At 31.0% G+C, this 15,924-nt stretch overlaps 1 protein-coding gene across 6 annotated transcripts in view; it reads right to left on the reverse strand.

Moving 5' to 3' along the window:
* The window catches only part of LOC140666976 (post-GPI attachment to proteins factor 6), a 119,777-nt gene that overhangs the window by 100,749 nt on the left and 3,104 nt on the right, over nucleotides 1–15,924 (reverse strand). For all 6 annotated transcript variants that reach the window (XM_072894542.1, XM_072894543.1, XM_072894541.1 and 3 more), the window contains exon 4: nucleotides 4,002–4,129. In XM_072894542.1, coding sequence (XP_072750643.1) covers nucleotides 4,002–4,129 — 128 coding nt within the window. The remainder of the gene's footprint in view (nucleotides 1–4,001; nucleotides 4,130–15,924) is intronic.

Raw genomic sequence — 15,924 nt, forward strand, 5'->3', positions numbered from 1 at the left:
ACGCCAGGAATAGTTATAAGAAAAGTTAGAGGTCGAACGTATCTTGTAAAAATAAATAATGGTTCTGAATATATCAGAAACAGAAAATTCATAAAAATTAACAAATGCAAGGAAAACAATAAAGACCATTATTTATTTAAACGTTCAGAAGATAGGAACAAGGAAGAAACAAAGAAATGTTACATTGAGATACAAGAAGATCCAGGAGAAAGAGAAAAAAATGAGCAAGGTGAAGAAGTGTTAAGTAATAAGGACACAGGTTTGGAAGAGACTTGCTCAGACTCGCAAACTCCAATAAAAACAAGAGTCGGCAGAGTTGTAAAACGACCTAGGAGATTAAATTTGTAAAACTAAAAAGAACATTCGGTAAAAGGGAAATGTTAGGGATATTGTAAGTCCACCCTAAAGCGATACTAGCGAATCTACACACACTGGAGCTAAGTACAAATAATAAAAGTGTCTACGGCGTAATATATATCTCTGTACCATATATTATTCATACAATAAACTTATATTAAAATAGTATGCATAACAGCGGAGGACATTTTCAAAGTCACCTATCGTCAACATGTAGCTTAGGAGGTGTGTGAAACTGATGTTGTAGTTCACGATTGTCCTGGAAGTCGTCATATTTACATGAGTAAAAATATATGCAAATTATTAAACAAAACGCATCATCCATTTCAATGATCAAGTCAATAGTTCAATATAATTTATTTATATGTCAAACTTCTATAAAACAATTTATTTTGAAATGAACAAAACTGAGATGCGATAAGAAGAGAGAAAAAATTAAGATTAAAATAATGGTGTGTCAGTTTATCTAATTAAATTAATGAACAAATATATGATAGTAGGTGTACTTACATTGTTGTATAAAATTCACAAATATTATACAATTAAGATTAAATTAATCAGAACTCTTTTCCTTCCGTGACAGTGTTCTACTACACAGCTTATCGGTTATGATACGAATAGATATTTTTACATGTCGACTATTATGAATCTTTTCATGTACAACCTTCAAACGGTTGGGAGATTGTTGATAACATTACAGTATATTTCAGGTAAACAATCAGTGTCAGTCTGTAAATTAAGACTATTTTTTCGTCGCTTTATATACACTATTTCAGAAATTAGTCTTTTATTATAATGATGTTCATTATCTAATATCGTTACGTCATCTCACTTGAAATCATGATTATTATTGATTCTATGCTCCGTTATAACTGACTTATTTAATGTAATTCTATTAATATGCCTCCTATGCTTATTAATTCTTGTGATAAGTTTTCTACTTGTTTGTTCAACATAAGAGGCATCGCAGTCTTTACAATTTATTTTATATACAACATTGGTATTTGAAAATTTAGAGATGACATCTTTATGTGTTTTAATGAATTTGTTTAATTTATTGCGACTGAAACACGCAAGTCTTGTGTTAGTATCTTTAATGATGTTATCAAGATTGTTTGTAAGAGAAGGTACAAAAGGAATCGTGAAATATAAGGAATTTTCATCTTTGTCACCTCCTTTAGATTCATCAGTATGATCGCGTATTAAGAATTTCAATCGTTGATTGATATTGTATTAAAAGTAAAATCTAACGGGTAACCGTTTAAAAGGAGAACTTCAATAATGAATTTTATATTTTTAAGATGGAAAACAGGATATGATATAAAAAATAATCAACTAAATTCATTATCATGCCCCTTTTTTGACATTCAGGATGTTGTGACAGGAAATGCAAATATCTGGCAGAAAAAGTTGGTTTATGGTATCAATTAAATATGAAAGAATTCTTGTTGCGAATTATGGTATCAAGAAAATTGATAACATCATCAGGTTCAGTTTCTGCAGTAAATTGTAGCCTCGGGTGAAAAGAATTAAATATTCCCCTGGTGTGGTTAATAAGATGTAAAGGGGCAGCCAATATTATATCGTCTACATATCTAAAATAAAATGGTGGAGTATACTTGATGGATTGGAGTGCTTTGGATTCTAAATCTTGTAAAACGATATGCGCGATAATGGGGGGGTGGGGGGAACCCATAGGTGTGCCAAACAATTGTTGAAATTATATATCAACAATTGTTTGGCACACCTATGGGTTCCCCCCACCCCCCCATTATCGCGCATATCGTTTTACAAGATTTAGAATCCAAAGCACTCCAATCCATCAAGTATACTCCACCATTTTATTTTAGATATGTAGACGATATAATATTGGCTGCCCCTTTACATCTTATTAACCACACCAGGGGAATATTTAATTCTTTTCACCCGAGGCTACAATTTACTGCAGAAACTGAACCTGATGATGTTATCAATTTTCTTGATACCATAATTCGCAACAAGAATTCTTTCATATTTAATTGATACCATAAACCAACTTTTTCTGCCAGATATTTGCATTTCCTGTCACAACATCCTGAATGTCAAAAAAGGGGCATGATAATGAATTTAGTTGATTATTTTTTATATCATATCCTGTTTTCCATCTTAAAAATATAAAATTCATTATTGAAGTTCTCCTTTTAAACGGTTACCCGTTAGATTTTACTTTTAATACAATATCAATCAACGATTGAAATTCTTAATACGCGATCATACTGATGAATCTAAAGGAGGTGACAAAGATGAAAATTCCTTATATTTCACGATTCCTTTTGTACCTTCTCTTACAAACAATCTTGATAACATCATTAAAGATACTAACACAAGACTTGCGTGTTTCAGTCGCAATAAATTAAACAAATTCATTAAAACACATAAAGATGTCATCTCTAAATTTTCAAATACCAATGTTGTATATAAAATAAATTGTAAAGACTGCGATGCCTCTTATGTTGAACAAACAAGTAGAAAACTTATCACAAGAATTAATAAGCATAGGAGGCATATTAATAGAATTACATTAAATAAGTCAGTTATAACGGAGCATAGAATCAATAATAATCATGATTTCAAGTGAGATGACGTAACGATATTAGATAATGAACATCATTATAATAAAAGACTAATTTCTGAAATAGTGTATATAAAGCGACGAAAAAATAGTCTTAATTTACAGACTGACACTGATTGTTTACCTGAAATATACTGTAATGTTATCAACAATCTCCCAACCGTTTGAAGGTTGTACATGAAAAGATTCATAATAGTCGACATGTAAAAATATCTATTCGTATCATAACCGATAAGCTGTGTAGTAGAACACTGTCACGGAAGGAAAAGAGTTCTGATTAATTTAATCTTAATTGTATAATATTTGTGAATTTTATACAACAATGTAAGTACACCTACTATCATATATTTGTTCATTAATTTAATTAGATAAACTGACACACCATTATTTTAATCTTAATTTTTTCTCTCTTCTTATCGCATCTCAGTTTTGTTCATTTCAAAATAAATTGTTTTATAGAAGTTTGACATATAAATAAATTATATTGAACTATTGACTTGATCATTGAAATGGATGATGCGTTTTGTTTAATAATTTGCATATATTTTTACTCATGTAAATATGACGACTTCCAGGACAATCGTGAACTACAACATCAGTTTCACACACCTCCTAAGCTACATGTTGACGATAGGTGACTTTGAAAATGTCCTCCGCGAGCTTTTGTACGAGGTGAATTTTTTCCATCTTACTCACAGCACGGTTCGCGAATTAAATGTTCGATACGATTACCGACATATTAATAAAAATTATCCTCATTATAATACAGAGGTGATTAAAGCGTTTTGACCTTGTCAAATGGTTTATTAATGTTTGCGAATAACTTGTTTGTTTTTTATATTTGGTTTTATTTTCTGTCATTTTAATGCGCTGAAGAGTGCTTGAAAAGATCAAGCCAAAACGTTCGCACACTCCTCCCCCCACACCCCTACATACAAAAGTATGTATTTTTTGTAAGTATGTGTACACATATGAAAAATTATATATAAGTGTTATCATACTTTATTTTTTTCATGAATAGTGATAATCTTACTTGTAGTATGTCGTCGTTGTATTTGTTTGCAATATCATTTGACAACCAACGGAAATATTTTCAATATTATCTATCTGCGACCACAGTGCTACTGTGCCTATACTGTATTGACATTTGTGTCCAAGTCCCTAAGATACAAGTAACAAAAAAAATAAAATAGATCACAAATAGAGGAATTAATATAGAATAAATATATCAAAAAAATAAAAAATAACATTAGTTCCAAAAGTTCTAATTGCTTGAGAATTTAGTTTACAATTAAGGATCAACAGGAATAATGAGCAAATTTCAGCGTCACTATAACCAACATTGCGAAATAAACTCATTGTCAGTCATCTGTAGATACCGATCCTTCACAAGTTTTCTGTTGACTCTTAATTTATTATATGTTTATTATTCATTATAGTTAAAATAGAGTAGAATAGAGTTTATTCCGGACTCCCCTAAGGGTTGCCGAGGTGTTTTCAGAAGAGTACGAAATCCCTTAACAGTATCATTCCTCCCTCTCCTTCATGCATATACATATATACATTTGTACAATGTTAAAATACATAATCATATCCTCCTTCACGATCCCATATCCCTCTCCCTATCCTACGCTCCATGCCTTTCCTCTCGCCTTTCTGACCCTCTGCTCCTTCCCCTCTCTCTTCATCTTCCCACATATAATACCTATCTCTATCCTTCATTTCTCGATCCATTATGTGACCTTACATTCTATCATTTATGGACCTCTTCTTCCGTCTTCCTCCCTCTCTCCCCTCTCTCTCCTTCCCTCCCTCTCTCTCCCCCTTTCTCTCATCTCCTCTCTCTCCCCCTTCCCTCTCTCTCGCCCCTCCCCTCTCTCTGAGTGAAGACGTGTGAGACCATCGCTCCATAAAAGTGCTAACTTTTAAGTGATTAAATAAGCAGGAAGAGTGATCAAAAGATATTCAAATCATAGTTGCATAGATCAGGATTAACCATGAGTGTTATTTAGCCGGGATGTGTTAATTTGTGAGTGCAAGAGCTACATTTCTTATGCCTGAGGTATCGAGGTCTCAACAGGTAGACATTAATGGTGGACATAAAGGTGATGACGTGTGGAATACGAAGTGAATACGAAGGTAATTGACCGTCTAAGCTGATTTTAGCGTTTTCGGTCGATAATTATCGATATGAATGATGAATATGAAGAATATCGATGTTCGGCATGTAAGAAGGCAATAAAAAGCCAAGTAGTGACATGCAAGTCATGCAATAAACTTTTTTATCATCCAGGATGTTTGAGTAAACATAAAGTTTATGATAAAAACCATGAATTAGTGTCGTGTCAAGGCCCATTTGAGAAATTTACAATTGAAAGCGATAGGGAGGAAGATATGAAGATGTCAACATCGACGACAGGATCGATTGTGACACCAAGTAGTGAAAGCAGAACAGTAGGTACGAGTGGATCATCGAGTATTGATATAAAAATAGATTGGCTTGTAAGAGTAGTGAAAGAAATGAAAGATGTAACAGTATGTAAAAAGATGATTAAACAAGTAGTTCGAGAAGAAATGGAAAATGTTAAACAAGAAATACTGGAAGATTTAAGAAAAATGATACAAGAAGGGATATCTGGTCCATCAGATGGAACACATAGAAGCTATAGTGAAGCAGCTAAAGAGAAGAAAAAAGAAAATGTTATAATTATTAAACCTAAAGTGGAATAGGAGAGTGAAGCTACCAAAAGATTGATAAAAGAAAAGGTAGATATCAAAAATATGGAAATGGAAATAACGAAACTAAGAAAAGGAAGTAACAAAACAGTGATCTTAGGTTGTGAAACTGGAGAAGAAATGGAAAAATTAAAAACCGCAGTACAAGCTAAGTTGGATGAAAATTTCAAAGTACTGAGTAAATCGCCGCAAATGAAACCTAAGATAAAAATAGTCAATATCGATGAAGAAGACATAAAATTGAATGACAATGAGTTAATAAATACAATCAAGAAGCAGAATAAAGTTGCAGTAAATAAGGAATTTCAGATACGAATAATAAAGAAAATAATCAAGGAGAAAAGAAGCTACAGTAATCAATCGGGAAGAAGAGGAAGAGGAGAAGGCGTCGTAATAATTGAAACAGATGAGAAAACCCATGAGTTATTGTTAAATAAAGGAAAAATAAATGTAGGAAAAAGTGTCCTATTTAATCATTTTAATATCAAAAGATGTTTTAAATGCTGGAGTTATTATCATATTGCAAAAAATTGTACAAGAAATGAGACATGCCACAAATGTGCGGGAAATCATAAAGCAGTTGAATCTAAGGTGACTAAGAAAAATTGCGTAAATTGTATGTTTAAAATTCAAACATACAATTTGAAGATAAGTGATGAGCATGACGCACTTGATCCAAAATGTCCGACATATAAAAGAGTGATACAAGAGGAGAAGAAGAGAGCTGGCTGGGAGGACAACAAATAGCAGTTACAGAAAGAAGAGGAGCTGATATTATATACAAATGCGCAAAGTTTGACAGCACATAAGGATGAGATACAATATCAGATTATAAAAAAAGTAAATCCAGCAATCATAGCACTGTCAGAGTCTAGGCTGACGGATGAAATTGAAGATAGTGAAGTGAATGTGCCAGGTTATTCTATAATTAGATGTGACGCAGAAGATAGAAATACAGGAGGAACAATTATATATGTAAGAGACGATATTAAATATGAAATAGTATTGGTAAAAAAAATAGTGTCGAACTGTTGGTGTGTTGCAATAGAGATAAAAGAGAAATTGTATAAAGGTATGGTAATGGTATTATATCATTCACCGAGTGCATCGCACGGTGATTTTGTGAGGTTTCTTGAGGATATAGTAGAGGAATTAGTAATAAAAGGAGACTGCATGGTAATGGGAGACTTTAATATAGATTTCATGATTGATTCGTTTTATACTAAAAAGTTGCAAACGGTAATGGCAAGTTTAGGTATGAAACAGTATGTTAATAAACCGACGAGAGTTACAAAAGACAGTCAAACAATTATAGATTTATGTTTTGCTAATAATAAGGTTCAAATACAAGTAATGCATGAACCTAAAATAACAGATCATGCGTGGTTAAGAGTTATATTAAGTGTGAGTAAAACCATAAGTAAATATAGAGAATTTAGTGGTAGGAACTACAGCGAATTTAATGTAAATGAGTTTAATAGATTAATAGAAGACAGAATAGAGCAATGTCAAAGTTTAGAAGTTAGTGAGAAAGCGAAGAAATTTGTCAATAATATGGTAGATGCATTGGATAGTACAGCACTTAGAAAAAAATTTAGAATACCAAAAGTATGGGAAGGTAAAAAGTGGTTTTCAGATGATATAAGAGTAGCATCTGATAGAAGGGATGTAGCATACAATAACGCTTTGGTCAATGATACACAGCAAAATTGAATGCAATTTAAAAATGAAGGAAATGCAGTAGTCAAATTAATTAGAGGAAAGAAAAAAGAATATTATGAAAATATGATAGATTGTAATAAGAATGACCCGACAAAAATGTGGAAAACTTTAAAAGAAATAATTAGAGGTGAGCCAATGCATGGAAGAGAAATAGAAGATGTAGATTTTGAAATATTAGAAGACATAAATGAGTGCAATATAGCTGATAAATTTAATATGTATTATATACAAAGTATTAATAATATTGTAAAATCTATAAATAGTGAAAAATTTACAAGTGCAGGTATGAGTGGAAGTCCGGGGAGTAAGAGAACTATTTGTTATTGAAAACAATTACAATATTTTGTAGAAAAGTTTGAAATGATTAAAATCTTTAGTGAGAGAAAAATGAAAGAGTGATGAAATAAAGACTGAACATCATTAAAAAGTTAAAAATTTAGAAATAGATGGAGAATTATTCACTAAATTCTAATTATATGTCTGACCGCATGTGTTATATATATTGTTAATTCTTTATAATTAATAATTTTCGTTTCTTAATATTAAAAGTTGATCCATTATTATAAACTTACAGGAAATGTGTATGAAGAACGAAAATCAAAATCCCAATTCTTGAGCATGTACGAACAATTCTCATATAAACAATAATTCATATTGAATATTGTTTTCGCATGAAAATTGTTCATGCATGCTCAAGAATTGGGATTTAGAAGAAAGTGAAAACGGGAGAAGAGCCGCTCTGAAGACAAAGACAAGTGGGAGAATCAATAAGATGGACGGGGAAGATATCAATAGGCACTTTTTAGCGCCAACTGGCACTTTTCATTGGCCAAACGGCAGTGAAAAGTGCCACTTTTTAAATAATGAAGCAATGGAACATTCTCAATTCGCAATTATTTAATTGGGTAATTTATGTGACCATATATCTATATATTTTCTATATGTGTGTGTGCGTGCGTGCGTGCGCGCGTATGTGTGTAGGCATAAATTAATAACATTGACTAATATCTGTTTATATATACAGGGTGTCCCAGAACAACCTTCCGTCCGTAAAATGACGTATTCCTGACACAATTTTAAGATAATTTTTCCTTTACCAAAATTTGATTTGAAGCATAGTTTTTGAGTTATAAGCAAAAATAGTTAACAAATCAGACGTCAAGTACAGAAGGCAGGCAGGAGCCGCGCGACGCATCGCGAGCGCGGGCGCAGCTAACCGTCCGACGAGTGATTACCGCCGCATGAGTCGCTAACTATTTTATCTTATAACATAAAATTATGCTTTAAATAAAATTTTGGTAAAGAAGAAAATGTCTTATAATTACGTCAGGAATAAGTGTTCCTTAAAATAACGTCGGACGCTGCGATCAGCTGATTATTACACGCGATGTGTTTCTCAGCTGAGGAAAATCAATATATCGATCGGTCTGAAGTCGTCGACGACAATGTCGATGACAATCGAAGGAGCGTCGCCGTCGCGGAGACGGTTATTTCTCTCTCTCTTTCTCTCACTCACTCTGTCCCTTTCTTTTACGCACACACTCAGTCATACACACATCGCGTGTAGCAATCAGTTGATTGCAGCGTCCGACTGTCGGCGATCCGGAACAACTTTTGGTCATTAAAGTAACGTTATTTTAAGGAACACTTATTCCTGACGTAATTATAAGACATTTTCTTCTTTACCAAAATTTTATTTAATGCATAATTTTATGTTATAAGATAAAATAGTTAGCGACTCATACGGCGGTAATCACTCGTCGGACGGTCAGTTGCGCCCGCGGTGCGCCGCGCCGCTCCTGCTTTTTTTACTCGACGTGTGATTTGCTAACTATTTTTGCTTATAACTCAAAAACTACGCTTCAAATCAAATTTTGGTAAAGGAAAAATTGTCTTAGAATTGTGTCAGAAATACGTCATTTTACGGACGGAAGGTTGTTCTGGGACACCCTGTATAATCATATATATATTACCCGATTAAATAAAAAAATGTAGATAAATGTGAATATATATATAAAATAATTGAGAAAAGAAATGCGCGATTCAAAGAAAGGGTATAGCGGGATAAGTATGGTAAAATTGCTTCCGAAGATAATCTAACGTAATGGCTCTCTGTGAGTAACTTATAATGAGTAAATGCGTTATGCAAAGTTTTAGCTTTTTAGATCTCCCCATTAGGGTATTACGGAGGTGAATTTGAAAAAATAAAATATTTTATATCTTACGAGTGGTTAGAGATAATTAAATAAAAAAAAATATGCATAAAGGGGGACATCAAAGGAACATTATATATTTTTTCTGGTGTTTACATAGTATGTTAACACACAAAAAAAATAAAGATTTTTTCAGGGATTTTTTTTTAAATGAATCCTTCGAGTGACTATCTTGAAAAAAATTGAGAAGAAACCTTGTTTTATTCTATATATATGAAAAATTAGCCAACTGATTCGATTTGGTGGAACAGATTAAAAAAAATAAAAATGACAATTTAACTCATATTTTGTTATATTTAAATCAAAATAATTAATTAATTAGTTGTTATTTTTACATAAAATATTATAACACTTTATTAAAACAAAAACTACATATTATATTTATTATTAATTTTAAGAATATTACATATTTATATAAACAAATAAATATATACTAAGTAATGTTAATTTTATGAACATACGGTTAATTTTGCTCGTTAATTGGCCTAATAGCTGTTTAATTATTGTTAAATTGAAACACGAGCGTTAATAATTTTGAGTTTATACTAAGTAAATTATAATAAGTTTCAATTCTATTTTTCAATCTTCTTCACTATTATCATTTATAACAGGAATAACATTGTCACTACAAAACATTTTAACTAATATTTCCGCCGGTTTTAAAATTCGCGATAAAAAATTATCTGAATATATGAATATAATATATGAATTATCTGAAGATCTCAAACTTTTATTTACAGACACATACCAATTATCTCAAGCAATATCGTATTTAGCGGAAATTATCACAGACGATAATATGCCAAATATAAAATATTTAAAGGAAACGCCAACGATTATTAAAATAGTACAGTCACAACATATAAATAGAAAAAAAATATCATTGTTATATTCAATATATAACAAATTGTAATAATTATAAAGAAATCAAGCGATATACGTGTGATTGCGCAAATGGGAGAACTTTAGGTTGTTGCTCGCACGTCTGCTGTTATATATTATTTATCTCATGGGCGTTTTTTATCGCAAACTTTGAAATCGGCGGAAATATTAGTTAAAATGTTTTGTAATGACAATGTTATTCCTGTTATAAATGATAATATTGAAGAAGATTGAAAAATAGAATTAAAACTTTTTATAATTTACTTAGTATATATTTATTTGTTTATATAAATATGTAATATTCCTAAAATTAATAATAAATATAATATTAATATGTAGTTCTTGTTTTAATAAAATGTTATAATATTTTATGTAAAAATAACAACTAATGAATTAATTATTTTGATTTAAATATAACAAAATATGAGTTAAATTGTCATTTTTATTTTTTGTAACCTGTTCCACCAAATCGAATCAGTTGGCTAATTTTTCATATACAGGGTGTCCCATAATTCGCGAACCACCCGTCAGGTGCAGGTAGAGTAAGTTAAATTGAGTAAAAAAGTTATGTACCATTTTGCAATTTTCGCAATAGTTAATAAGATATTAATTATAAAAGATCAGTCAATCGGCGCCCGGCAGGAGCGCGCGGCATGAAGAAGCCTCCCACTGTTACTTGATACTAGGCGCGCCGATATGTGTATGTGACTGTGTGAGTGACTCTTCAGGTTGTCAATGCAGAGGGTTCCTCCCACCGCTTCGTCGGCGCGCCTAGTATCAAGTAACAATGGGAGGCTTCTTTGTGCCGTGCGCTCCTGCTGGGCGCGGATTGGCTGATCTCTTATAATTAATATCTCATTAACTATTGCGAAAATTGCAAAATGGTAGATAATTTTTTTACTCAGTTTAACCTACTCTACCTGCACGTAACGGGTGGTTCGCGAATTATGGGACACACTGTATATAGAATAAAACAAGGTTTCTTTTCAATTTTTTCAAGATAGTCACTCGAAGGGTTCATTTAAAAAAAAATCCCTAAAGAAATCTTAATTTTTTTTGTGCGTTAGCATACTATGTAGACATCTGAAAAAATATATATAATGTTCCTTTGATGTTTCCCCTTTATAAAATTTTTTTTTTTATTTAATTATCTCTAACCACTCGTAAGATATAAAATATTTTATTTTTTCAAATTCACCTCTGTAACACCCTAACAGGGAGATCTGAAAAGCTAAAACTTTGCATAACGCATTTACTCATTATAAGTTGCTCACAGATAGCCATTACGTTAGATTATCTTTGGGGGCAATTTTACCATACTTATCCCGCTATACCCTTTTATTAAAGCATTTTCCGTTAATTCAGAAAAATTAATAATATTAATTAAATTTTATACCTAAATCAATAAATTAATACATAAAAATAAAATTTTTTTTATATATTTTGTATTATAAATAATAAAATAATATACAAAATATATTTGTACAAAATACATAAATATATATATTATAGTATATTGTCGTACATGGCATAGTACCAAATATGTAGCATGAACAGCGTAGAGCTTCTCGTAACAGTATAGATCGTGTAAAATTAATTAATGAGCTTGTTAGAAGTTTTTATTAATATTAAAAAATTAAATTTTAGATAAAGAAATATAATTAAAATTCCTATACATATATATACGGGTGGCCCATTTTAAACAATACGGTCAATTTTCTCGTAAACTAAGTGAAATATCGAAAAATGGTTCAGACATGTGTTGCATGGTTTCGAAGGAGCTATAAGATGGTGTCATTGGTTTGACCTTGGATAATCATTTAAAGGTCACATGAAGATCACCTCAATTTTTTTTAATGGCACCCCCTATTTTTTTATTACATATTCTTGTAGTTTACCTCTAGAGCTTTCAAAAACACTTATGATAAAGTATTTTTCATTAAGTATTTTTTGAGTTATGAGACTTGAAAGTTGCAATATTTTGATATAAAATACAAGATATCTCTCGTAAAATATTCATTTTTCGATTCTTACTCTAATACTTTTATGCACAAAATAATGAGACGAATCAATTGTAAAGAAAACAGTGTCAAGAATCAAGTGTAAAGAAAACACAATTATGTTAAAGTAAAAATGTGTAACTGCTAGTTGTAATTCAAATGTTTTCTTAAAGATAACTAAACTTTGAAGCCTTATAACTTAAAAAGTGTTTAATGAAAAAACATTTTATTATAGTGTTTTGAAAAGCTCTCGAGATAAGCTACAAGAATATGCAAAAATATATAGGGTGTTCCATTTAAGAAATTTAAAATGACCTTCACGTGACCTTCATGTGACTCTTCAAAGTCAAATCAATGGCACCATCTTATAGCCCCTTCGAAACCATGCAACACATGTCTGAACCATTTTTCGATATTTTGCTTAGTTTACGATAAAATTGACCGTATTGTTTAAAATGGGCCACCCTGTATATATATATATATATATATATATATATAAATTTTCATTATTTTTATTTATCTAAGATTTAATTTTTTAATATTAATAAAAATTTCTAACAAGCTCGAATCATTTAATTAATAATTTTGCACGATCTGTATTGTTACAAGAAACTTTGCTCTGTTCATGCTACAAATTTGCTATTATATCATGCACGGCAAAACTTGTTCAATTATTTGCGTAAATTTTGCGTTTCGTCGTACTAGAACGAACTTTACCCCGTTGTTGCCACAAATTTGCTATCACGCATTGCACGACAAGGTTTGTTCCATTATTTGCGTAAATTTTGCGTCTCATCATGCCAGAGCAAACCTTGCCCTGTTCTTGTCACAAATTTGTTATTACGCTGTGCACGGCAAAGCTTGCTCTGATATTTGCGTGAATTTTTCGTCATGCTATTGCGACAAGCCTTGGTAACAAAAACTAAACTTAATGTAGACACCTTATCACAATTTATTGCAAAGGCGTGCTTGAATTTGCTGCAAAAACTTTGCGCAAAATTTGCATCATTTTCCTTGCTGGGATACTAATATTACTATGTAATGCATTACTTGAAACCCTATAACTTTTGTAGGAAACATTTTTGTCTGTCGTTCTCGGTTTTTGAGACATTCGGCTTGCACGGATGGTCTGAATCACCCTGTATATACACCCAGGTAGCACATGTTCGTTTTATAAACGTTTTGTAAACGTATCCAATATTTTTTAACCGTCAAACACCAATAAGAAATGTTTTAGCAGAAACATTTTTTAAATCATGGTTTAAGAAACGTATTTTTTACATTTCTATAAATAGAACAAAAATTAATTTTTTAATTCAAAATTATATATATACACATTATTAAGACTGTACTTATTGAGACGATCCCCAGAACACAGAAAATTAAAAGATGACGAAAAGATGTCTTTTTTAAGTTATCTTTCTAACAAAGCTAAAAGATGTCTAAAAGAATATCTTTCTACCTACAAAAAAAATCATTTTTTAAAAGATGTCTTTTAAAAGTCATAATTCATTTTAGTCAACCAAAAGATGTCTTTTTGATCATCTTTTCGACAAGACAAAAAAGATTTATTTTATAATATACGTGTTCCTTTGTTTGCCGCTACGTGGCGTGTTCAGACTTAACTATAACTCGTATTCAAGTTTTCATAACATGTATATAAAGCCTAAAAGAACAGGTACTAAAAGTATAATTTAAATTATATCTTTTTTGTCAGTTTGACTTCTGATGTAATCTTGACAAGAGATTCAGAACATGATGAAAATAGATGGATTATATCCATATATGCATTATTTTATTGAATCTGTGGATAAACAAATTTTTCACAAATAAAGGAAAAAACCGTATTTTGACAGTTTCTTAAAGATTTTTTTTTTTTGTTAGAAAAACGTTTCCCTTAACGTTTTTTAAGTTGACATTTTAACCAATCAGAAACATTTTCAAAAGCCGGTTCTAAAACGTTTCGCAGAAACATTTGTGAAACGTTTTTGAAACGAATATGTGCTACTTGGGACAGGGTGTACCAAAATGCACGATAATAATTTTAATGACAAATTCTTTGTAAGATTTTAAGACGAAAGTTTGAATACGAAAATGCCAAGGCTATAATAGTTTTCAAATTAGAAAAGTTTAAAGATCACAAATGACAGAATAGAATTTCGCGCGCTCAGGGATGGCAAAATGGTCAGTAACGAAGGTACTTCCATGAATCGAAGATATTTTTAACAATAGTAAAATTATTGTCAAAAATTCAAGAGTTTTATTAAGAATCTATTTCTGCTTATCCGTAAGAAATTATTTTATCAATAAATCTTACCACGAGAACTTACCATATGAACCAAATGTGACAGATGACACATCGATATCGGTATATTAAACTATTGAATAAAAACATTTTAAACTGTTCTTATAATTTCTTACGGATAAATAGAAATAGATTCTTAAAATGTTACAAAAAATTTGTCAAATTAAATTATTATCACACATTTTGGTACACCTTTATATATATATATATATATATATATATATATATATATATATATATACATGTATAATATAATTGTATATATAAACAATTTAATTTAAAAGACATACAGAGTGTCTGGTAATAAACCTTTCATGGGCAGATAGAGCAAGTCAAACCGAATAGTAAAGTCCTTTACCATTTTGTGATCTTGGTAATAATTACTGAGAAATTAATTAATAAAGATTGACAAATCCGAGCAAATACAAGCGCGCCGCAAAAAAGATGGCGAGAAGGACGGCTCACCGCTAGGCCGATCGCTAAATAATAATCGCTAATCTATTGTTCTTATCAACGCTTCTTGTCTATGCCCCTCGTAACCGCGAGGCAATGGCGCCTATTTACGCCGCGCGCGCTTAGCGACTGTCCTTAGGGCCGTCCTTCTTGCCATCTTTTTTGCAGCCGGCTGATACTCGCGCCGAATTTGCCGATCTTTGTAAATTAATTTCTCAATAATTATTCTGAAAATCGCAAAATGGTATAGGACTTTACTATTCGGTTTAACTTGCTCTATCTGCCCATGAAAGGTTGGTTGATTATTACCGGACACCCTGTATGTTATATATATATATATATATATATATATATATATATATATATATATATGTACATGTATATACATATATATAAATAAAAATATTAGAAATATAAGAAAAATAATAAAGTTATCCAAAAGAAGCTTATTTAGATTTTTCTTGTATAGAGTTCATCAATTAATAAATACAGTAATTTATGTTTATTATATCTCTTAGCAAGAATTAAAAACAATATTGAAAGTAGAGGAATTACTGAATTCCAATAAGAGTAAAGAATATAAAAGTCCAATTGTATACTTTGTATTTTTATATAATTTTAATAAGTTTAAGCAAAGATTGCTGT

The sequence above is a fragment of the Anoplolepis gracilipes genome, chromosome 6 (genome assembly GCF_047496725.1).
Source record: "Anoplolepis gracilipes chromosome 6, ASM4749672v1, whole genome shotgun sequence".
NCBI lineage: Eukaryota > Metazoa > Arthropoda > Insecta > Hymenoptera > Formicidae > Anoplolepis > Anoplolepis gracilipes.